The 24990-nt window shown below is 50.0% G+C and overlaps 1 protein-coding gene across 9 annotated transcripts in view; it reads right to left on the reverse strand.

The window, feature by feature from the left end:
* HERC1 (HECT and RLD domain containing E3 ubiquitin protein ligase family member 1) overlaps positions 1-24990 on the reverse strand; it is a 2101515-nt gene that overhangs the window by 512302 nt on the left and 1564223 nt on the right. For all 9 annotated transcript variants that reach the window (XM_086959402.1, XM_086959399.1, XM_086959397.1 and 6 more), the window contains exon 56: positions 23963-24162. In XM_086959402.1, coding sequence (XP_086815528.1) covers positions 23963-24162 — 200 coding nt within the window. The remainder of the gene's footprint in view (positions 1-23962; positions 24163-24990) is intronic.

Raw genomic sequence — 24990 nt, forward strand, 5'->3', positions numbered from 1 at the left:
CTGCCAGGCCTCTCAAAGTGTGTCTAGAGTAGTGCCTGTTGGTAACAAGTGATTGATAAATCTTGGTAATTTTGTGGTCCCAGAGGTCTCCCATAAAGACTTTAGCCTCTATAGGGTAACATTACGGCAGATTCTCCAGTTGTGCAATGTAAAGGGACAGCGCATGGCGAAATTGAAGGTATTTGTAGAACTGTGTGCGGGGCATGTCAAATTCTCTCTGGAGCTCTTGGAAAGATTTATGTCTGACCATGTAAGACTACCCCCAGGGAGATGTACCGATGTCCTACCTGCCCCTAAACCCAGTCAGTGTAGACAGTTGGGGCACCAGACCATTGTGCCACATGTGGGTCTCCCCGGTCAATCGGCCCCACCACCCCATACGATGTAGGGACTGTTTCCATAACTTGAACACTACTCTTGTCGCTGGCGGCAATGCCTGAAGCTCTGGCCCCACGTAGAGGTATGAGTGAAGAGCCATATCACCCATCAACCAGTGCTCCACCGCGTGTGCCAGGTCTCGTCTATCCCCATACCACCAGTCGTTTAGTACTAGAAGGTGGCATGCTGAGTGATATACCTGGATGACTGGGGTAACTCCACAGTATGTGGATTGAAAGTATGTTCTCAGGGCCACACGGGCAGAGCCCACTCCCCAGAGAAATTGACCCAGGATCGTATTTAGTCGTTGAAACGAAAAGAAGGCCGGGGAGGGAAACCATCTTAAAGATAACTGACCTACCAAATAGGGACAAAGGTAGATGGGACCAGGACTGTGTCTCTTCTTTTACATGCTTCCACAATGGAGCTAGATTCCTGACCCATGACGTAGGTTGAGAGGCTGACAAAAACACTCCCAAGTATTTAAATCACTTCGTAATGACCGTTACATTTCTGGACCAGAGACCCAGTTCACTCCGTCCCCGCAATGGCCATAGGATTGACTTACGAGCATTCATGTATAAATCAGAGGTCTCCCCAATTATGTGCATTATTCGAATCAGTCTCGGGCCTGTCCTGTGAGGCAGAACAGCAAGTCATCCACGTATAATACAATGCGATCCGAGATTGCCCTTGACCATTCAAAGCCTCGGATCTGAGCGTTGACCCTGACCCAAGCCACCAGCGGCTCCATCACTAACACGAATAAATATGTGGATAAAGGACAGCCTTGGCGTGTGCCCCGCCCCAAGGGGAAGGTATGAGAAACCGAGCTCGCCCCTCGTACCGAGGCTGTATGGTCAGTATACAGCAATTGTATATAGGAAAGGAATCTGGGGCCAATGTTCAAGCGTCGCAAGAGCGCAAACAGATATGTCCAGCGTAGCGGATCTAAAGCAATCTAGATGTTCCACTGCCGCTATGGCGTTGTGAGTGCAATGGATATTATGACGTGTAGCGCATCTAGGCATGAAGCCTGCCTGGTCTGGGTGTACCAGGTCAGTTATATATGGCAAGATGCGATTAGCAAGAAGTTTGACTTCCACATTCAATAGGGAGATTGGGCAGTATAACGCATGGTGCTTGGGGGAACTGCCAGGCTTAAGAAATACTACTACTTTGGCGTGCCTCCAGTCTGGAGGGAGATGGCTTGTTAATCGCTGCAAGGTAATGGGCTCGAGCTGGGATTGTTATATTTAAAAAAATGTTCAAGGGAAGCCGTTGGGTACGGGGGCCTTTCTGGAGTGCAAGTTTGCCAAAGCGGTAACCCAACTCATCGATCGTGAGTGGAGCCTCTAATTCGGTTCTTGCTGCATCTGGCAGTGTTCTCGGGGTAACTCATCTAAAAATCGCTGTATAGTAGTTTCTGGTAAGATTTTGCTTGCAGTGTACAACTCTGCGTAGTAATCCGCGAATCTTGCGGCAATCTGAGACGTGTCAGAGAGTACCTTACGGATACCGGGGATCGTATGTGGGTGCAACGCCTGTTGACAGAGGCGGTGTAACAAAGTGTTCGACTTGCCCCCCCATTGATATATTCTGCTTTGAGAGGTCTGGTCTCATCTAGTAGTTTCCCAGCATATAGTTGCTTGTATAAAGTAATTGGCAGAGCGCCTGAGTCCCATTCTCCCCCCTGCCCCGCCGGTCTAGGTCAATAAATTGGGCTTCAATCTGAATCCATTTTTCCAGATGAAAATAGTTGTCTTTATTGAAGTATTCTTTCTTTCTTCTCTAATGCGGAGTGAACTGCAGGGCAAGTATGCAACATTTAAAAGACACAACAAATAATTGTTCTGAGATCTCACTATATAGTATAAATTAGCATAATAGGCACAGGGTGGCCAATTTACAATGCTTAATGTCCCAGTAATGATTAGAAAAATGTTACTAAACTTGGAAACATTCAATCTAAAGAAAGATTATTTTTTTTGCTTCAAATTATCATTGAAACATTTCCCCAACGTCTAGGCATTTTGGAAGACTGTTCATTGATATATCACTCAAAAAAATGTACTATCTTAAACTTGAGTCACGCTCATTTGAATAATGAATCAAAGGCAATAATGTTTTACAAAATTGAATAAATAAAATTTTTTGATCTATATATCGTCTGAATTACATCACACATGTGGTACAATGAGCTTTGATCTCCTGAGATTGGGTCTTGTTCGCGGATTCTTGACATGCAAGAGAACAAGTTCATGCTTTCGGTAGCGATCCTGCTGGTGAATACTCTTTCTGCCGGCAGACTCCCCCTTTTTAGGTCTTGCCTAGGCAGTGTGCATGCGCCGCATAGGAAAAGACCTGTAGCCTACGATTCATTTGTGTCCGAAAAACGTGCATGTGTTGCATTGCCTTCAATGGCAACGCGTGCACGTTTGGCGATACCCTTTCGGGTGCGAGCTTTGACACCACATGTTTGTAATTAACTTGCAAACACATGGTCCCCCTTGCTCGCTCCCGCAAGGGAAACACTTTGTGTGCTCTGGGCCGCACTCCCCTAAACCCTTCCACTTTTAGCGCGAGGCGTGCAAGTTTACATCACCGGTGCTTTCAGATCCCTCCCACCTCCCAACACACCCAGGGAAAGCACCTTTATTTATTTATCATCACAGACGTTATTAGACCCTGCCCGCCTCCCAAAACAGCATATCAAAGCGCCTTTATTTATTTAATATTACCAGCGCTTTCAGACCCATCAGCCGGTCTCATAAAGCACAAGCTCAGGCGCTATGGGTGTGAGAGGAAAAGCTCTGGCTTTGGACGTGCGCAGCGGGAGCTGTTTTCATTTGGCTTTGATTGATCAGACCGCTGCTCGCTACGCTAAGGTAAAGGCTTTTGATAGACTTTAACTTTCACGGCCGCGGGCCCCGTTTGTCTTTTAGCACTAGTCTTTAACTTGAACCAGACACTGTCCAACAGTGTGGCCTCTCTCTGTGTTTCATGTCATATTATGCCAGAGGTGCAACTTGTTTCTGTATTTTTATATTATGCCCAGAGTTGCGATTTGCATCTGTAGAACAAGTTACTTACCTTCGGTAACGATATATCTGTAAGAAACATTAGTTAGTATTAGATTCCTTACCTTAGAATATCCCCAGGCGTCAGTCTGGATCCGGAAACTTTTGCGTAGCAGTACCCCTGCGCGTCGGTAGGCGTCGTCTGCAGGCGTCCCCTGCGGCTCCGCGTCCGTCGTCGGCGTTGTGCGCCGTAATGACGCCGCTGGAGTATATAGACGCCGCCTCCGCACGCTGACGTCAGTTCTTTGTACACAGCTTTTCCGCGTCAGAACACGCAGAGCCGTGTGAGAACCAACACTGGTGCCATTTGAAACTAGGGCCCTGAAAGGGATGTCCTTAACCCTAGGTATCAGTTCGCAGAACGGGGAGGATGGGTGGGTTCGGTAAGGAATCTAATACTAACTAATGTTTCTTACAGAAATATCGTTACCGAAGGTAAGTAACTTGTTCATCTGAAAGAAACACGTTAGTATTAGATTCCTTACCTTAGAATAGATACCCCAGCAATACCAACCCCGGTGGTGGGTCTGCGAACCAATACATTCCTACACCAGAAAGTCCTGGAGGACAGAACGGCCAAAGAAGCCATCTGTCCGGACTTGACTGTCCAGGCAGTAGTGCCTCGCAAAGGTGTGCAACGAGGCCCACGTAGCCGCCTGGCAAATGTCCTGCAAGGGGACTCCCCGGCCCAGGGCAGTAGTAGCCGCCGTGGCACGAGTGGAATGGGCCCTCAGCCCAACAGGAGGCTCCTTCCGAGCCAAAGAGTAGCACGCTTTGATGCACTGAACGACCCATCGAGAGATGGTCCGTTTATGTACCGCCCGTCCCTTCTTCGCACCCACGTTGCCAACAAACAGTTGGTCATCCACCCGGAACTGGCGTGTGCGATCCACATAAAATGAAAGCGCACGTTTTGGGTCCAGACGATGGAGCCGCTCTTCATCCTTTGAAGGATGCGGAGGCTGGAAGAAGGAAGGGAGGGTGATGGACTGCCCGATGTGAAAAGCAGAAACTACTTTGGGCAGGAAAGAAGGTCTAGTCCTGAGAACCACCTTGTCAGGATGAATGGACAGGAAAGGAGGTTGGACAGAAAGAGCCTGGAGCTCACTCACTCTCCTGGCAGAGGTGATGGCAACCAGGAAAGCCGTCTTTAAAGTCAGGAGACGGAGAGGACAAGAATGAAGGGGCTCAAAGGGAGCACACATCAAAAAGGTTAGAACCAGGTTCAAGTCCCACTGAGGCATCACAAACGGAACAGGTGGATACATGTGTGTGATGCCCTTCAAGAATCTCGTTACAATTGGGGACTTGAACAAAGAAGGCTGATCAGGAAGCCTTAGAAAGGCTGAGAGGGCCGAAAGGTAGCCCGTGATAGTGCCCAGAGCAGAGCCCTGCTGGGCAAGAGAGAGAAGAAAAAGAAGAACCTCGGAAAGAGGGGCAGAAAGAGGATCCACAGCCTTTGCTGTGCACCATGCCACAAATCTGTTCCACCGACAGGCGTATACCGACTTCGTGGAGGGACGCCTGGCTGCCAGAATTACATCACAGACTTCAGGAGGCAAGTCAAATGGCCTCAACTGCCGCCACTCAATCTCCAAGCATGGAGGTGGAGACTGGACAGGTTCGGGTGGAGGACCGTCCCCTGCTGCTGCAACAGAAGGTCCTCCTGAAGGGGCAGGCGGATCGGGGGACCGACTGACATGCTGAGTAGCTCGGGATACCAGTACCTTCGAGCCCAGTCCGGAGCCACAAGGATAACTTGGGCCCGGTCGCGCCTGATCTTCTTCAGCACTCTGGGCAGAAGTGGTATAGGCGGAAAGGCGTATAACAGACTGCAACTCCACTCGCGCCGAAAGGCGTCGCCGTGCGAGTGCCGTCTTGGAAACTCCAACGCGCAGAACTGATGACATTGCGCGTTCTCTTCTGTGGCGAATAGATCTAACCAAGGCTCTCCCCATTGCAGAAAGAGGCCTTGCGCCACGTCCGAGTTCAGACGCCATTCGTGATCCATCGAGCACCGACGGCTGAGTTCGTCCGCCCTGGCGTTCAGAGAACCTGCCAGGTGTTGAACCGTCAAAGTCACACCCTGACGTTCCAGCCACTGCCAGAGGCGCAGAGCCTCCTGGCAAAGGGTCCACGACCCCACCCCGCCCTGTTTGTTGCAGTACCACATGGCGGTGGTGTTGTCTGTGAACACCTGCACTACACTCCCGTTGACAAAGGGGAGGAATGCCTTCAGTGCTAGACGAATCGCCCGTAGCTCCAACCGGTTGATATGGAGCCGGGACTCCGCCGGAGACCAGATGCCTCTGATCTCTGCCTCTCCCAAGTGGCCTCCCCAGCCCTGGAGGGACGCGTCCGTCACGACAACGTGCTCCGGTTGGGGAAGGGAGAGGGATCTGCCTCTGACCCAATCGCGGTCCGTAAGCCACCACTGCAGTTGTCTCGCAGTGCCCTCCGAGATCAAGTCGTCGTCGGACAAGTTGCCCTGATGCTGGGCCCACTGAAACTTCAGGTCCCACTGCAGAGCCCGCATCCGCCATCGGGCGTGATGCACCAGAAGGATGCAGGAAGCCATCAGCCCCAGCAGCCGCAGCGTCAACCTGACCGAAACCCGGGATAGCGGCTGAAAGATGGGAATCAAAGCCTGTATATCCCGGACCCGCCGTTCCGGAGGATAAACCCGAAACTGCGCCGAGTCCAGAACCGCTCCGATGAAAAGGAGCTTTTGAGAGGGACACAGGTGTGATTTCGGCACATTGATGGAGAACCCCAGGTCGTGCAAGAGGTCTGCCGTCATCTGAAGGTGGTGGACGACTGTCTGGGGAGAGCCCGCCTTCAACAACCAGTCGTCTAGGTAGGGGAAGACTGAAACCCCTAACCTGCGCAGATGGGCTGCGACCACCGCCATCACCTTTGTGAACACCTGTGGGGCGCTGGTAAGGCCGAAGGGGAGCACGATAAACTGAAAGTGCTCCTGGCCTACCGTGAACCGCAGGTAACGCCGGTGGGCCGGCAGGACGGGGATGTGAAAATACGCATCCTGCAAGTCCAACGCTACCATCCAGTCTTGCGGGTCGAGAGCAGCCAAGACCTGAGCCAATGTCAACATCTTGAACTTCTCCTTCCGGAGGAAGCCGTTGACGTTCCGAAGATCCAAGATAGGACGTAGGCCCCCTTTGTCCTTCTTGGGCACCAGAAAGTAGTGGGAATAGCAACCACGCCCTACTTCTGGCCCAGGAACGCGTTTGATGGCCCCCTTGGCCAAGAGGGCCGTAACTTCCTCCTGCAGAAGTGTCAAGTGGTCACCGACACACGGTGGCTCTGCGGTGGCATGGCTGGAGGAGTGGTCTCGAAGGGGAGGGAGTAGCCCCTTCGGACGAGTTGCAGCACCCACCTGTCCGATGTGACTGTGCGCCAGCGGGCGTGGTGATGGCGAACCCTGCCACCCACTGGCGTCACATGGGCCTGAAAGCACGGACTAGGAGGATTTGGAGGCAGATGCTGCGGGGGAGGTGTGGCCTGACCCCGCCGTTGACCCCGACCGCCTCCACGGCGGTTTCCACGGCCGCCACCGCGTTGGAAGGATTGTTGCGGCGCGTGGCTGGCAGCACGTGTGGGGACGCCCCTTCCTTGGCCACGAAAGGAGCGAAACGAACCCGTTTGCTGGCGCTGGGTCGAGAGACCCAAGGACTTGGCCGTGACCCTTGAGTCCTTGAAGCGTTCCAGCGCGTGGTCCGCCTTGTCACCAAAGAGGCGACAGCCATCAAAACGGCATGTCCATCAAGGCATTTTGGACATCTGCCGAAAAGTTGGCGGATCTCAGCCAGGCGTGGCGACGAATCGCCACCGTCGTTGACATAGCTCTGCCCAGCGAGTCGGTCGTATCAAGACCACAACGTATGGAATATTTAGCTGCATCTCGGCCCTCAGCCACAGCCTTGCCGAGCTTTGCCCGCACCTCCATAGGGCATTCTGGCAGCAGTTCCGCGACCGTGTCCCACACAGAGTGGGTGTAACGGCCCAAGAGGCATGCGGTGTTGCAAGACCGCAGTCCCAGACTCAGGGACGAGAAGACCTTCTTACCATACTGGTCATACCTCTTAGATTCCCGGTCGGGCGGGGCCGACGGGAATGCGGTCTGGGAAGTCGAGGCCTGGATCACTAGACTCTCAGGGGTGGGATGGGTGGAGAGGAACTTGGGGTCGTCCGGACATGGACGGTGGCGTCTGGCCACGTTCCGATCAACAGGCGAACCTGAAGAGGGCCTGGACCACGTGCCCAACAGAACGTCTGACAAGGCTTCGTTAAACGGCAGCAGTGGCTCCTGTGGGCATGACTGCGGTTTGAAGACCTCAGTGAGGATGTTAGGCCTCACGGCCGCGACGGGGAGCTCAAGGTGTAAGGCCTTGGCAGCCCTCATCAGCACCACTGAATACGCAGCTCCCTCCTCCGATGCCACGGAAGGAGGAGAGACAAAGCCAGGGTTAGGAGAGTCGTCCAGACCACTGGCATCCCCCAAATCACCTGTCCAGTCCACGTCATACTGACACTCACGTGACAGAGGGTCTTCAGACCCCTCCCAACCTTCCCCGTACTCTTCATCATCTCCATATTCGGAGTCAACGATGTAGACCGGCTCCTCGGGGTTCACAGGCCCCATCGGCATCGAGTCCGGCGTCGAGCGACGTCGGTTCGACTCCGCGTCCGGAGTCGGGGAGGGTATGGGGACGACGCCGCCCGGAGCCGGCGCCGGCCGGAGCCGGCACAGGAGAACCGGCGCCGCGCGGGGGCGGCGTCGGGGGCAACCCCGATGGAATCGGCGCCGGAGCGGCCGGCAGACCACCCGGCGTCGACCCCGAAGGCCCTTGCGGCGCCGGGGTCGGAGCCATCGGCGGCACCGGGGCCGGAGCACCCAATGGCGTCGAGTCAGGGACACCCGAGCCGCCAGGGCCCCCAGACGGGTTCACTGGGCCCGAAGGCGCCGGAAGCCCCGTCGGAGAAGTGAGCGCCCTCATGGCCATGAGGAACGCCTCAATCTCCTCAGGCGTCGCACCTTGCCCAGGGACCGGAGGGTATGGAGCAGGCCGCGCCGGCGACTCTCGCGGAGCCGTGGGGTTGGGGTCACCCGAACCCCCGGCCGCGTCGTGCGAGCGTCGGGGGTACGATGACGACGCCCCGACTTCTTGTGTTTCTTACCTGAAGAGCCCGACGAATGGTGGCGACTTCCGGAGCGTCCGGCGCGGCTCCGCGACCGCTCCCTCGAATGCTCCGTGGACCTCCGGCCGGACTGGGACCGCTCCCGACGCGGGGCCGACACCCAGAGCTCGAGTAGCTTGCGGGACCGCTCCCGTCTAGCCTTATTAGTCAGAGCCCGGCAATCGACGCAGGCGTCCACGTCGTGGTCGGGGCCCAGGCACCGGAGGCAGAGTCGGTGATGGTCCGTGACCGACATCGTGCGGTCACAACCGTCACAATTCTTGAAACCGGGCATCCTACCAGGCACCAAAAAGAGATTACAGAAAGTTAACAAACTAGGTCAAAAGACCGGAGTACTGCTCTTCGGATCTGCGCTAACTGGCGCGGAAAAAAGAAGAACTGACGTCAGCGCGCGGAGGCGGCGTCTATATACTCCAGCGACGTCATCACGCCGCACGACGCCGACGACGGACACGGAGCCGCAGGGGACGCCTGCAGACGACGCCTACCGACGCGCAGGGGTACTGCTACGCAAAAGTTTCCGGATCCAGACTGACGCCTGGGGATATTCTAAGGTAAGGAATCTAATACTAACGTGTTTCTTTCAGATTTTTTATTTCAGCCTACGGTCGACCTTTAACTTTTTAAATTTGTTCAAATCATAAAATACAGACAATGGGTGATTTATTTCAGTTGCTTATATCACTCCTCTTGTGAAGTGTGGCTTCTTTCATTGGTTTATACCGCTAAGAGGCTCAGAAGTATGACAATTTCTGAACTTTTTATCACTTCAAGTAGAATATGTGGTCTGTTTAAGCAGTTTATATAACACCATGCTCAAGATGGGTGGACTGGCTTATTTCAAAGTTTGAAGCAGACCACACTCAGAGGTGTGACTAGTTTCGGAATTCATATTAGATCATGCTGAGAGGTGTTACTTGTTTCTTATCAGACCATGCTCAGAAGCGTGGCTTGTTTCAGAGTTTGTATGAGACAATGATCAGATGTGAGCCTTGTTTCAGTAGGTTAGATCAGCATATTCTCAGAGTCTGTTTTTGCTATTAGTTTATATACGAACATGCTCAGAGGTCTGACATTGTCTGTAGTGTATATATGGCCATGCTCAGAGGTCTGAGATTGCCTCCAGTGTATATACGACCATGCTCACAGGTCTGACATTCTTTTAGTGTATATACGGCCCTACTAAGAGGTCTGACATTGTCTCTAGTGTATATACCACCATGCTCAGAGTGTCTGACATTCTTTGTAGTGTATATATGACCGGACATAGAGATCTGGCTTATTTTTCTAGCTTACATCAGACAGTGCCCAGAGACAGATGTGTTGCTTATTTCTGGAGTGTATATCATACCACATTCATGGTTATGGCACATTTATGGAGTTTACATTAGACAATGTACAAGGGTGTAGCATGCCTCAATAGTGTTTATCAGACATTGCTCAGATATCCGGATTATTTCAACTGTTCCTATAAGACCGTGGTGAAAGATGCGGCTGGTGACTTTGGTTTACATCAGACCTTCCTCAGAGGTTCTAGCTAGATTGAGAAGTTAATGTCAGTCCATGGTTGTGACGACTCATACTTTCCTTTTTTTGGATACTGGACATGGATTGGCATGATTAAATGTTTCTTATCAGCAGGGGTGGTTCGCTAGCATTAGCATCGGGCCCCACCTCTCGATATTAATATTCCCCTTACGTTAGTGGCAGTCTTGTCGCCTCTTGACCCAGGCAGTCAGGCACTTTTCTCAGGCACGTACCCTAGTGCACATGTGCCTGCTGTCACAGTTTTTACCGGGCTTTCCTCTTGTCCGTTCAGGCCCTATTAGACCTTCCAAGATGTAGGGCCACACTCCCTTGATGTGATGCAAGCTCACTAACTGAGTACAGGCCGGGCCTATTAAGGTTCAGCTCTCTGCTTCACCAGGCACTAGTCAATCAGTGGGTTTTCACAGGGAGGGAACAGCAAGTCTAATTGATCCCACCATCCCCAGCGACGAGATGGTAAAGGGGTGAGGTTCACAATAAGCTGCCTCGTCACATGAATGACTAGATTTGGCAGCGCACTGGTTCCAATCCTCGGCCCCCTGCCCCCAAGACTGCTTCGACTGCGAGACCCTGTGAAGAATTGCCTGCCTTGCCACTCGCTCCTTCTCAAAGTGCTGCAGCAAACAATAGTATTAAAAAAGCAAAAGAAGTGTAGCTAGTATCATAACATGCATGTGAACTGCTTGACAAAATGTCTTCAAGGTGAGAGTATTGGAACCAAGTACAGGTTACTCTCTATTAGGTTTGCATTGGAGTATAAATATTGACCATCAGATGTTTAAAGGTATCAAATTGATACACAAGTCTGGTGGCCTTCACAGACTCCCTCTGAAAATCCACTACCCGCTGGAGTGGCAACAGCAGGACTTGGCCCAATTAAGTTTGAGGCCCGACATCTTCACAAACGTGTTGAGCATCTCCATCAGTAGGAGGAGGGATGTCTGGGCATCAAATAAATAAACCAGATCATCATCTGCATGGAGAGATACTATATGCCATTCATTGAATGCATGCACACTCCATATCTGGGCTTTGGTGCACAGTCAGCTTGTAAGGGGCTAAATCACTAGCACAACAAGCATTGGCATAGCCAATAGGTCTCGCCTTTGGGACCTTATAAGTATTTAATTATGCAGCACAATATCCTTGGTGCAACATCAACAGTTGCATGGCTAAACACATAAGGTCCCAAAGGCGAGACCTATTGGCTATGATTCTTCTGTAGGCACCAGACTGGATCTGGAGACTAAAGATTTCTAAACTGTGCCAATAGGAGGAGCTAAGGGTCTGTCTCAGCTCTGGGATCTCCAGATAGCACCTCATGGACTTGTAAAAGGCAACACCCAGTTGTAGTGACGTTAGTGCGTCATCCTTTTCTTAAACTCCTTCAGAGGCAAAGACAAAGCCTCTGAAATAACAGTTGCAAATATTACAAAACTAACTTAGGACCCTAAAAAAAGATCACATGAACACTCTTCAGACAGGGGAGATAGGTAGTATTGGTGAGGAATCTGCAATTAGATGTAGTATTCACCAGAAAGAGTGTTATTGGAGGTAAGTAACCTCCAGAATGGAGTTTTGTGCCAGAAGGCCATGTTTGAAATATTAGGATCACATCCTGAATGTCCTGGACTTGCTGTTTGAAAGCCACTATATCAAGCAGAGCCCCTATAGACAAATCCTCTGCACTGACCAAAGATGGCAATTTCGGCTTTGCAGAGTGAGAGCCACAGGGAAGATACCAATAATACCATTTATAGGTGGTACACGACTGACTGAGGCACCTTTTACAGTCACCCTGTGAGATATGGGAATTCATGTACTCCTGACTTGAGAATATGGACTGCGACAATGCCATAACCTTCGTTAACACCTGATGGCTGAGGTGAGGTTGGAGCACAGGAAAGTAAATTGATGGTGCCTTAATCCTGCCAGGAAGTGAAGGAAATGCAATTGGATCTGCGGCTTGGACCCTGAAAATATGCACTTCATCCCAATCCATGCCCTCCATCAAATTCTCCCAGATCTAGAGCAGAGAGAACCTGTGCCAAAGTGAGCATCCTGAATTTGTCCTTCTGTAGAAAAGTGTTGACAAACAAGAGACCTAGAATAAATATCAGATCACCCTCTTTCTTGGGCACCAAGAAGGACCAGGAATAGCCCTTTTCTGCCACAGAGACTCAATTTCCCATTTGGCCAACTCAGTGTGCACTTCCTTGGAAAGGATGGCAGCATAATCTTCTAAGGTCCGGGAAAAAACAGGAGGAACATAAGGTGGGGCAAGAAGAAATGGAGGGTGCAACCATGATGAACATTTTCCAATACCCATGGACCTCAAATAATTGCACACAAGTTGAGCAGGTAAAAAGGAATTCTGTCTGCAGCAGATGACCACTTGAGAGTGGAATTTGAGATGTCTAGGAGGGGTTGCATCATGCAATAAAGTCTGTTGCCTTTGCTGCCACCAACTCGTTTCATACAGCTGAAAAAGGGCTGCCAATAGGCAAGGCACCCAGGAGTAGCTACCGAATTTCCAGTACTGCTAGTCAAACTGGCAGGCTTTAGCACAGTTATCTTTGGTACACTCCAAAGCAAAGTCTACTTTTCACTAAAGAGCCTGGAGCCATCAAAGGTTATATACTTCAAACATGTATGCATGTCTCCACAAAAAACTTGGGGTGCGCCTCCAGGCATGGAGCCAAACTACCATATTGGTGCCCAAGGCTCAGCCCAATAGTCATTGATGTCCACTGTGAAACATCCAAAACTCCACGAATAAAGAGGGCAAGACCTCGCATAACATGTCTCAGAGGGCATGAGTATACAAGTCAAACAGCATTCAGGGTACCCATAGGTATACTGGCAGTGGAGAATACTCTCTTGCCAATGCATAAACACATTTCAACTGCCAGTCTGGCAGAGCTTTGAGTAAGCCATCATGGGTTACCTCACTAGCCAACACCTTAGGCTAGGATTTTCGGAGTCAGATGCTGTGTCACGAAGGCGAAATACCCTGGGGCAAGCCCATGTGGCCTAGCAATAAGTTAGTTTACTGCCAGTGCTGAGCAAGGCTTGGACCATAAGCTACCAAAGCCTCTGTCAAGACTTCATTTAAGGGCAGCAACAGCTGAGTTGTTGCACAATCTGGCTCTAGAATTACTGTGAGCAAATTCACCTTAGTTTCTAAAGAAGACAATTTCAATTACGGACCCACTTCAAAAGCACCACCACAAAGTCAATCTTCTTTTCAATCTCTTCTGTGTCTCAAGCAGAGGTCAGCCATTACAGAATGGAAGCCTAACAGTGTATCAAATCTTACATGGAGGTTTGCAGGGAGGTGAGGAACATGTACTTAGAAAGAGTATCCAGCAAAAAGAACGCCTCAGAAGGTATCTTTTTCTTCTGATAAATACTTCAAACTGCAGATTCCTCAACTTTGAGCAGAACCTTCCAAAAGTTGGAGGGTCAGAGTATTGAGCTTTATATAAGCTTTATACTAGGAAGTTCTCCAGAAACGAGCGGGCAAAATAGCCCTCTATAGACTTCAGTATTGAGGCAGTAGTGCTCAGTGAAGGTATGCTCAGAAGGTATGTGGCCGCTTGGCACACATCCACCACCCAAACACCCCTCGTCAGATTTGTGTTGGTTGTGTTGTTTCTGGTAAAATGGCCCAAAACATTTCAGGCAATTCCTTCCTTGCCAGGAATTATATGTTTGTATAAATTACATATTTGTATGCACAGAATGATATAGATGAGCTGTTGTTATGAAATATCCTTCCATTCTTAGCACTAACAACACCAATAAAAAGTTGATCATACACCTATTGATCCTCAGTGAGCTTGAAATAAAAACAAACCAATGAAGTTTTGCCACCTCTTCAAGGAAGGAAAAAAAGCAGGAAGAGAGTGATGAACTTTGCTAAGTGAAGGGTGACACCATTTTGACAGAATGGAAGCAAACGTACATAGCACTTTGTCACGGACGAACGTGTTATATGGAGATTATATTAATAGTGCCTGCAATACACTGAAACAGCGAATAGAAGTAATGGCAATGAGGAACACAGTTTTAATGGTCATTAGTCTCAATGAACATCTTGCATAGGCTTGAAGGATGTGTACATCAAAAACATAAAGACCAAGTTAATATCCCATTGAGACATAATGAAGGATGCAAAAGGCAATAATTAAGTAAGCCCATTTAAGAAATCCAATACTTGACACGAATAACCGAGACTGGTTGGACAAATGCATAAAGGCAAATTAGCCAACACGCTTTAATGGTACCCACAGCAAAGCCTTGCATGGAGGCTAATGACTGAACAAACATCAGAAAATCTGACAACATGGTCTGAAGAGGATCAATATATCCCATGGTCACCACATAAGGCAACAAACGTCCCCCAACTATCAGGATAAATGTATTATGTAGTACTGTGGTGTCAAACACAAGGCCCGCGGGCCAAATCCGGCCCGCCAGACCTCGTCATGTGGCCCGTGTAGCCGCCGCCGGTCGCCAGCCTTCACCTTTTATTCTCGCTTTTTTTTTATTGAGACAAGAAAGCCGCCTCTTCAGCGCATGCGCAGAAGCCTACAAGCCAGAGAGCGTCTGCCCTCTAGCGTTGACACAAGAAAGCCGCCTCTTCAGCGCATGCGCGGCAGCCTACAAGCCAGAGAATGTCTGCCCTCTAGCGTTATTGACACAAGAAAGCCGCCTCTTCAGCGCATGCGCGGCAGCCTACAAGCCAGAGAACGTCTGCCCTATAGCAGCGCCGGCCGTTCTACACAGGAAACCTCCACTTTACATGCATTCAGGAAACCTCCACTTGTTGAGCGCATGCCATCCTGTGATCTGTGACAGATCCAACGGCTGCCTGAACCCTTCTCTCCTGTACTGTAAGTACACATATGATGTATGTGGGGGGGGTGGGGGGTTCTGCTTATTATTCTGCTTAAAAGTCTGAGTGGTAAACTTTGGACATACTGACCACTTCCGTGTCACTTTACAGTGGTGTAGGGACCATAAACTACAATCAAATAACCGAAAAATGTCCAAGAAAAGAAAAGTTGATGCAGAGGGAAGGCAATTTCAGGAGAGATGGGAAAGTGAATACATGTTTGTGATTAATGGAGACAAGCCGGTATGTACATTTGAATATCTACTTGCCATTATTCTGACTATGTTTCTGCTTTAAGAGCTAGTTATTATTACAAAAAACAGTAATAATTGAATGCAGTGACAATAATTTATGATAATAAAGAGTGGACACATAGTCCTACAGATACAACCGGCCCTTTGAGGGTGGCCAAACTGCTGATGCGGCCTCCGATGAATTTGAGTTTGACACCCCTGATGTAGTAGGACACAGAACAGCAAAGATAACATCAACTACGTCTGCAGGCAGAACAATAACATTAAGTTGATTCTGCTAAACCATGCAAGGAAGTGTAGAGTGGAGATTAGAGTGCCACACTATGCTCTGTTGCATGGTTTAACCAAATTGGTAGATCGAGCAGTTGACAATTCTAAGTAGGTCAGAGTACCACACTCTCCTGGTCTAATCCAGGCTTATCCAAATGAGTTTATAATGAACCCACCTAACCTTCTTCAGAACTCTGGGCAGAGGAGGCAGGTGTGGAAGCCATTTTTAGACCAGAATCCCACTGCAGCCCAGAGTGCCCTATGGATAAAAGATACACTTGATAAAATCAGCCTCCTTCATTCAGATGGAATGCATTTTCCAGGGAGCCTTGAAGCAGGACGTCCTGCATCCTATGCATGCCCACTGGTTGAAAATGCCTTGGACCATACTGCTCTGTTTGTTGCAGTACCACATAGTGGTTGTGTTGGCCACCAGGACTTGAAAGGGGTTCCCCTTGATGGATGGGAGAAATGCTTTTCTCTTCAGGGCTAACTAAATAGCATGAAAGTAGACTGATATGGGGCTTCTACTCCGAAGGGGGCCAAAGAAGTCCGTCACCCTACCTAAGTGACTGACAGAGATGTTGGAAGAGAGGCAATCCCAGTATGGAGCCCACTGCAGGAGGAACTTCCAATGCAGAGCCCACATGTGCCAACAAGGAATCATGCATGAGGATAAGAAGACTCTGAACCATCCACATCAGAAACTATGGACAAGCTCGAAACTTAAGGAGCAAAACATGAATGTCGTGGGCTTGCTACTGGATGGAATTTGGCTTGAAAAACCCTGTGTCCAGGATGGAGCCTTTGAATCCTCTGGGTGAGGTGCAGATGATATTTTGGCTCATTGATGGAAAATCCCAAGGAGGGAAGCAGGGTGACAGATGTCTGTAGGTGGTCTATAACTAACTGCAGTAAGCTTGAAGTGAGAGCCACTTGTTGAGGTAGGTGAATTAGTCTATCCTCGACCTGTGAAGATGGGTTGCAATCATGGCTATCACCTTCATAAACACTGGTCCGTGCGGCTGAGGTGAGGCAGGAAGGTAAACTGAAAAAGTTATAAACCCACCACGAATCAACGGAAGCGTATGTGGGACTGCAGAATGGGAACATGAAAGTATGTCCAAGGACAACATCCAGTCCCCTGAATCCATGGTGTTGAGGGCAAATGCCATGGCCAACATCCTGACCTTGTCCTTCCAGGTGTTCAAAACCAAAGATCTAATTTTGGTGTGAGCACTCTCATCGTATTTGGGCACCACAAAGTACATGGAGTAACGTTCTTTTATCCACGTCGAACTCCTTCTATGAATATTTTGCAGTAAATGAACTTCCTTGGCAAGGATAAAGGCATGATCTAACAGAGTATGAAAAAAAGAAGGTGAAAAAGGGGGGAATGGATGAAAATGGGAACAACTGGTCTGAGATAAGTGTACACTAGCCATGCAGGTAAAAATAATTACTGCACCATACCAGCTATACATGACCCTGTGTGGGGGGAGAGCTTGGTGGGGGGAAACAAAGCATCTCAACTGCAGTCGTGGCAGGTGATGAAGAGGAAGAAGAATGTTGTCCTTGATGGTGACCACGACTTCTGCCACCAAGTCTACTGAATCCATGAAAAGGCTGAATAGGCAGTTGCATGGGCTAAAAGAGCTGTGTTTGGTGATAGGTGAAACTGCAAGAGTATCACCTAAATGTTCATTATTGTGATGGAATTGATGGGTTGGAAATAGCAAGCATAAGGAGCCGTGTGTAGCCCAATTGTCTTTGGAGTGCGCCAACGCAGAATCACCTTTTTTCCAGAAAGCATTGAGTCATCAAATAGCATGTCCATAGAGAACCCCTGAACATCCCCGAAAACTCTGGAGTGCACATACAGGCATGACATTTAATCACTGGTGCCCATGGTGTGACCTTCACAGTTATTGTGTTTAGACCAACTCTCAACAGATACTTAGAAGAATCCTGCCTACATTGTTTGTTCAAAAGCACTTCTGAATTGCCCAAGAATGGCAGGTAAGATCTCGCGAGCCATATCTCCCTGGGCATATGCATATCACTACAGAAGGCAGACACCGTTCATGGACCTCAAAGCTAAACTGGTGTATCGAAATACCCTTTTCCCGAACGGCTCAATGAGATTCAGTTCTCTGTATGGCAGGGAGGTTGTTAATGGGATGACATTAATGGTGGAAGCCTGAACCACCAAACCTAGGTTAAGGTACTTGGTCAAAAAGGCCCAGGCACCAGAAGAGGGCCTATTACACCTAACCACAGGGCGACAAACCAGAGAAGACAAGCACAGCTTTGACTAGGTCATTATCAATGTGCCTGTCAAAGCTTTGTCAGAGGGCAGCAAGGGTTCTCAAGTGGCAGGCTCAGGTGCAAGATCGCAGTTATTATGTTTACCTTGGTCTCCTATGAGTGGGTGAAGTTTCAGTACTTCTACAGCTCTGTGTACTATCACTAGAAAAGAGGCGCTCTCCTCTCTAGGGGGTGCAGTAGGGGAAGTATCCAGGCCATTGGCATTCTGTAAATGTAAATATAGCCCTACATTAGCGTAATGAGTAAAGAGTAAATGAACAGCCTTTTCATCATTGTGATCATGTGGAATACTTTGGAAGGGGACAAATTGAAAGTCAAATTGGCTTTCCAGCCTTTGGTTGTTCTTGAATCGAAGGAGTGGAACTTTCTGAGAATCCTCCCAAGTCACAGGCTACTGTTTGGTTATCTTATAATGCATCAGTAGCTGAGCTCAGGCTGACATGTGGTCCTGATACTAAACAGGAGTCTGGAATGGATCCAGAAAATGTACCAATGGAGTGTTTGACCCGGCAACCAACCTGCTGTGGGTGGTCAACTCGTACACACGGGGGCAGCCAAGCCCTGCTTCCCACACCCTTCAAGCTAGGCCTGCAGAAATGTGGCACATCTCTTGTTAAGTACGACCAGCACACTCCCATCAAACAAACTAGGTGTGACAGCAAGTAGCGTAAAACAAAAGTTGTTCCTGACGTGCACAGCCACTTCCACGACTCCCTTCCGCTTCTTCACAATTTGATAAACAGCCATAATCAAGCAATCTTTTCTAATATTGAAGCTCACATTGTTGCCGACACAAGCTTGTAGTGGTTGCCAGAGATATCATTGCTAAAAAGTATAATATGATTCAAATAGCAATTTCAAAATGTAATTCTAACTGCAGAATTTGTAAATACTAAATCAGAAAAACATACTATCTTTCGTGAGCTGTCAATCTGAACATGTTGTTCTGGGAATGGAATTTAGGAATTACTCCCCTCAAATGGGTTAATAAAATAAAAGGCTTACTCCACACACTGCAGAAACCTGACGCACAAGTTACTTACCTTCAGTAACAATATATCTGTAATAAACAGTAAGTTGTGTTAGATTGCTTACCTTAGAATATCCCCAGGCATCAGACTGGATCCGTAAAGTTTTGCGTAGCAGTACCCCTGCGAGTCGGTAGGCGTCGTCTGCGGCTCCATGTCCGTCGTCGGCATTGTGATCGCCGGGATGACGTCGTCGGAGTACTTAGACGCCGCCCACGCGCGCTGATGTCAGTTCTTGTACATAGCTTTCGGCGCCAAGAACGCAGAGCCATGCCAGAGACCGACACTGGTGCCATGAAACTAGGACCCTGAAAGGGATGTCCTTAACTCTAGATATTGGTTCGCAGAAGGGGGAGGATGGGTGGGGCGGTAAGGAATCTAACACTAAATACTGTTTCTTACAGATATATCGTTACCCAAGGTAAGTAACTTGTGCATCTGAAAGAAACAGGTTAGTGTTAGATTCCTTACCTTAGAATAGATACCCCAGCAATAGTAACCCCGGAGGTGGGTCTATGAACCAAGATCACACCAGAAAGTCCTGGAGAACAGAACAGCCGAAAAAGCCAACTCTCCGGGCTTGGCTGTCCAGGCAGTAGTGTCTAGCAAACGTGTGCAGCGTAGCCCACGTAGCTGCCTGACAGATGTCCTGCAAGGGCAGTAGTAGCCCAGGGCAGTAGTAGCCGCCGTGGCCTGAGTGGAATGGGCCCTCAGCCCAACAGGAGGCTCCTTTTGCGCCAAGGAGCAACAGACCTTGATGCACAACACGACCCACTGAGAGATGGTCCGTTTGTGCACCACCCGTCCCTTCTTTGCACCCATGTAACCAACAAAGAGCTGGTCATCCACCCGGAACTGGCGTGTGCGGTCTAGATAAAAAGAGAGCGCACGTTTTGGGTCCAGACAGTGGAGCCTCTCTTCCTCCTTCGAGGGATGCGGAGGCGGAAAGAAGGTGGGCAAGGTGATGGACTGCCCTATATGAAAGGCTGTAACCACTTTGGGCAGGAAAGAGGGACGAGTTTTCAAGACAACTTTGTCCGGATGGACAGAAAGGAAAGGAGGCGTAGAAGATAGAGCCTGGAGCTCACTCACTCTCCTGGCAGGGGTGATGGCAACCAGGAATTCAGACTTAAGAGTCAGAAGACGTAGAGATCAATTGTGAAGTGGCTCGAAAGGAGCGCACATCAAATAGGTTAGAACAAGTTTCAAGTCCCACTGAAGCATCACGAAAGGAACATAAGGAAACATATGTGTGATGCCTTTCAAGAATCTATTTACAACAGGGGACTTGAAAAGAGAAGGCTGATACGGAAGCCTCAAGAAGGCAGAAATGGCAGAGAGATAGCCCTTAATAGTGCCCAGAGCAGAGCCCTGCTGGGCAAGAGAAAGAAGGAAGAGGAGAACCTCTGAAAGGGGGGCAGAGAGTGGATCCACAGCCTTTGCTGTGCACCATGCCACAAATTTGTTCCACCTGCAGGCGAATACCGATTTTGTGGAGGGACGCCTGGCTGCCAGAATCACATCACAGACTTCAGGTGGCAAGTCAAATGGCCTCAACTGCCGCCGCTCAATCTCCACCCATGGAGATGGAGGCTGGACAGGTTCGGGTGGAGGACCGTCCCCTGTTGCTGCGACAGAAGGTTCTCCTGAAGAGGCAGACGAATCTGAGGATCGACTGACATGTTGAGTAGCTCGGGATACCAGTATCTTTGTGCCCAGTCCGGAGCCACAAGGATGACTTGGGTCCGGTCGCGCCTGATCTTCAGCACTCTGGGCAGAAGTGGTATAGGCGGGAAAGCGTACAACAGACCGCAGCTCCACTCTCGACGAAAAGCGTCTCCGAGCGAGTGCCGCCTTGGAAATTCCAACGCGCAGAACTGATGACATTGCGCGTTCTCTTTGGTGGCGAATTGATTCAACCAAGGCTCTCCCCACTGCTGAAAGAGGCCTTGGCCACGACCGAGTTCAGTCGCCATTAATGATCCATCATGCACCGGCGGCTGAGTTCGTCCACCCTGGCGTTCAGGGAACCTGTCGGGTGTTGAACCACCAGGGTGACGCCCTGGTGTTACAGCCATGTCCAGAGGCGCGGAGCCTCCTGACAAAGGGTCAACGACCCCACCCCGCCCTGTTTGTACCACATGGCGGTGGTGTTGTCTGTGAACACCTGCACTACACTTGCCCGGACAGAGGGAAGGAATACCTTCAGTGCCAACCGGATCGCCCGCAGCTCCAGAAGGTTGATGTGGAGCCGGGACTCAGCTGGAGACCAGAGACCACTGATCTCCCTCTCTCCCATGTAGCACCCTCATCCCAGGAGGGACGCATCCGTTACCACTACGTGCTCCGGTTGGGGTAGGGAGAGAGATCTGCCGCTGACCCAATCGCGGTTCATGTGCCACCACTGCAGCTGTCTTGCAGTGCCCTCTGAGATCCGGACGTGGTCGGACAGGTTGCCCTGATGCTGTGCCCACTGAAACTTCAGGTCTCACTGCAGAGCCAGCATCTGCCACCTGGCGTGATGCACTAGAAGGATGCAGGAAGCCATCCGCCCCAGGAACCGCAGCGTCAACCTGACCGAAACTTGGAATAAAGGCTGAAAGATCGGAATCACAGCCTGAATATCCCGAACCCGCTGTTCGGGGGGATAAACCCAAAACTGCGCTAAGTCCTGAACCGCTCCGATGAAAAGGAGCTTCTGAGAGGGGCACAGGTGTGACTTCGGCACGTTGATGGAGAACCCCAGCGAGTGCAGCCATAGACTGGGGGTGGGAGACAACTGACTGGGGCGAGCCCGCCTTCAACAACCAATCGTCGAGGTAGGGGAAGACTGAACCCCCTAATCTGCGCAGATGAGCTGCGACCACCTCCATCACTTTCGAGAACACCCGTGGGGTGCTGGTAAGGCCGAAGGGCAGCACAGTAAACAGTGCTCAGGGCCTACCATGAACCGCAGGTAACGCCAGTGGGCTGGCTGGACGGGGATGTGGAAATATGCGTCCTGCAAGTCCAATGCTACCATCCAGTCTTCTGGGTCCAGGGCAGCTAGGACCTGAGCCAAAGTCAGCATCTTGTACTTCTACTTCCGGAGGAAGCCGTTGATGTTCCGTAAGTCCAGGATAGGGTGTAGGCCTCCTTTGCCCTTCTTGGGTACCAGAAAGTAGTGGGAATACTAACCACGTCCTACTTCTGGCCCAAGAACGCGCTCGATGGCCCCCTTGGCCAAGAGGGCCGTAACTTCCTCCTGCAGAAGTCGCAAGTGATCCCCCGACATCCGGTGGTACTGCGGTGGTATGGCTGGAGGGTTCGTCTCGAAGGGGAGGGAGTAGCCCCTTCGGACAATATGCAGCACCCACCTGTCCGACGTGATGGAGCACCGGTAAAGGCGGTTATGGCGAACCCTGCCCCCCACTGGCGTCGAATGGGCCTGAAAACTCAGACTAGGAGGATTTTGAGGTAATGCTGCAGGGGCGGGTGTGGACTGACCTTGCCGGTGTCCCCCGGCACTGCCACGGGGGTTACTGCGACCGCGTTGAGGCTTGTTCTGCAGCCTATGGCTAGCTGGACGTGTGGGGGCGCTCTTTCCTTGGCCACGAAATGGATTAAAGGCGGAAGTTTGCTGGCGTTGGCCGAGGCCCAAGGACTTGGCCGTAGCCCTGGAGTCCTTGAAACCCTCCAGCGCAATGTCCGCCTTGACGCCAAAGAGGCGACGGCCATCAAAGGGCATGTCCATAAGAGTGGCTTGGACATCCCCCGAAAAGTTGGCAATAGCCCTACCCAGCAAGTCCGTGGTATCAAGTCAACACCGTATCGAATAGCGTGCTGCATCCCGTCCCTCCGCTAGGGCTTGGGTTAGCTTTGCCTGGACCTCCACCAGGCACTGCGGCAACCGTATCCCACAGAAAGTTAGTGTAACGGCCCAAAAGGCAGGCGGTGTTGACAGACCGCAACCCCAAACTCAGTGAGAACAGTTTTTTGCCAAACCGATCGTACCTTTTGGATTCCCGATCCGGAGGAGCAGTCGGGAATGCGGTCTGAGAAGTAGAGGCCTGGATCACTAGGCTTTCGGGGGTGGGGTGAACGGACAGGAAGCTGGGGTCGCCCGGAGCCGGGCAGTGGCGTCGGGCCACTTTCCGATCCACAGGGAGGCCTGTGGAGGGCTTGGACCAGGTGCCCAACAGAAAGTCGGTGAGGGCTTTGTAGAACGGCAGTAGAGGCTCCGAGGAGCTTGCCTGCGGTTTGAGAACCTCAGTGAGGAGGTTAGTTCTCACGGTCGCGACAGGGAGCTCAATAGCCAGGGCCTTGGCTGCCCCAGTCAACACCACGCTGTAAGCAGCCCCCTCCTCCGTAGCCACGGTAGGAGGGGAGACAAATCCAGTGTCGGGCGAAGTGTCCAGACCACTGGCCTCCCCCAACTCGTCTGCCCAGTCCTGGCCAGAGGGTCGTCAGACCCCTCCCAGTCCTCCTCGTCATCCATCTCCTGATAGTCAGGAATAAATGATGAAGCCGGGTCGTTGGTGAAGGGCTCACTGATCGGCGTCGAAGACGGAGTGAGGTTGCGCCGGTCCGACACTGGATCTGGACCGGGGCTGGGACCGGGGACTTCGTCGTCCGGGGATGGCGGAGGGGTCGTAAGGTCGACCGGCGTTGTCACAGATCCAGGCCGGGAAGCCTCCATTCCAGAGGGCAGTCTCTTTAATTTAAAGACACATCACCACACCAAACAATGAATGTTTAGCAGTACACTGCAACTTAATATTCTAATTATTTTTAAAATCAGACAAGATAACCACATGGAACATATACTGAATAAACTGAGCATATAGAAGGACCACCTGGATAAAACATATTCAGTACATTCTTATACAGGCTTAAAACGCATAGAACTTTTGAAAAGGCGATAGCCCTGTACCACAACTGTATACATTCATTATGTAAAGAAAATACAGAACATACGTTGCTAGCATAAGTTGTTGTTGCTCTTCTTTTCCCGGTAGTCCACACCAGGCGATCCCATTCACAACTGACTGGTGAGGGAGTGAATACAAACATCTCCAGTACTTGTCGATACATCTCCAGAGTTTCACAGTTTCTTCTTTGGCACATGTCACGAGAATTTGACCTGTTGGGTCCCACTTCATATTCACAATGGCTTCCTAAAGATGTACAGAAAGAGACAAATAATGGACGCATTGCTTTCAAAATAAAACGTAACACATAAAATATGCTGGGTCCTAATCTGCATGAACTGAAGTATCTCAGCACAGGCTGCACAATACAATATTCTTAAAATAAAACGTGAATACCCAAATGATATTAAAATACACAGTTATTCCCTTCTTCAACCTGAAGAGTTAGATAATTGAGAGCATTGATGACGATGTACAACAAGAGAAAAAACTATGCCAGTGGAAGACTGATATAAAGAGAAAACAAGATAATTTATGGGCACTGTAAGGTACCATGCACTGTTTGGCACCAGGTATGCACTGCTAGAAGTACTGAACAGGATAAGACTTATTATTTAAAAAAAAGGAGATCTTGCATTGGTTTTCAGGTGGGTAATGTGCAAAGAGAAAGGAATGGTGGCCCAATGGCAATATGCATCTACTTGAAATTGCTCCAGTACACGAAATGTGTGATTTCAAGTCCAATTTCTAATATTCAGATGAACAAGCTACTTACATTTGGTAACAAGCTTTCTGTTGGATACTCTTACCACAGATTTCTCACTTTTTGAATATACCCTAGGAATCACACTAGATCTGGAAAATTTAAAGCAGTACTCATGTGCACCAGTAGGTGGTGTCATGCAGTTCCGTTCAATGTCGCTGCACTCCGGAAGTGACGAATGAAGCAGTTTATAAGCATCACCCCTCCTAGATGACATCAGTTTATTAGGCTTTCCACACCTTCATATGACAGTCTTTCGGTCGATGCACTGACCAGTGTGCAGATGTCTTAATTGGGAACTTTTTAGATGG

Source organism: Lissotriton vulgaris, chromosome 2_2 (genome assembly GCF_964263255.1).
Source record: "Lissotriton vulgaris chromosome 2_2, aLisVul1.2, whole genome shotgun sequence".
Taxonomy (NCBI): Eukaryota; Metazoa; Chordata; class Amphibia; order Caudata; family Salamandridae; genus Lissotriton; species Lissotriton vulgaris.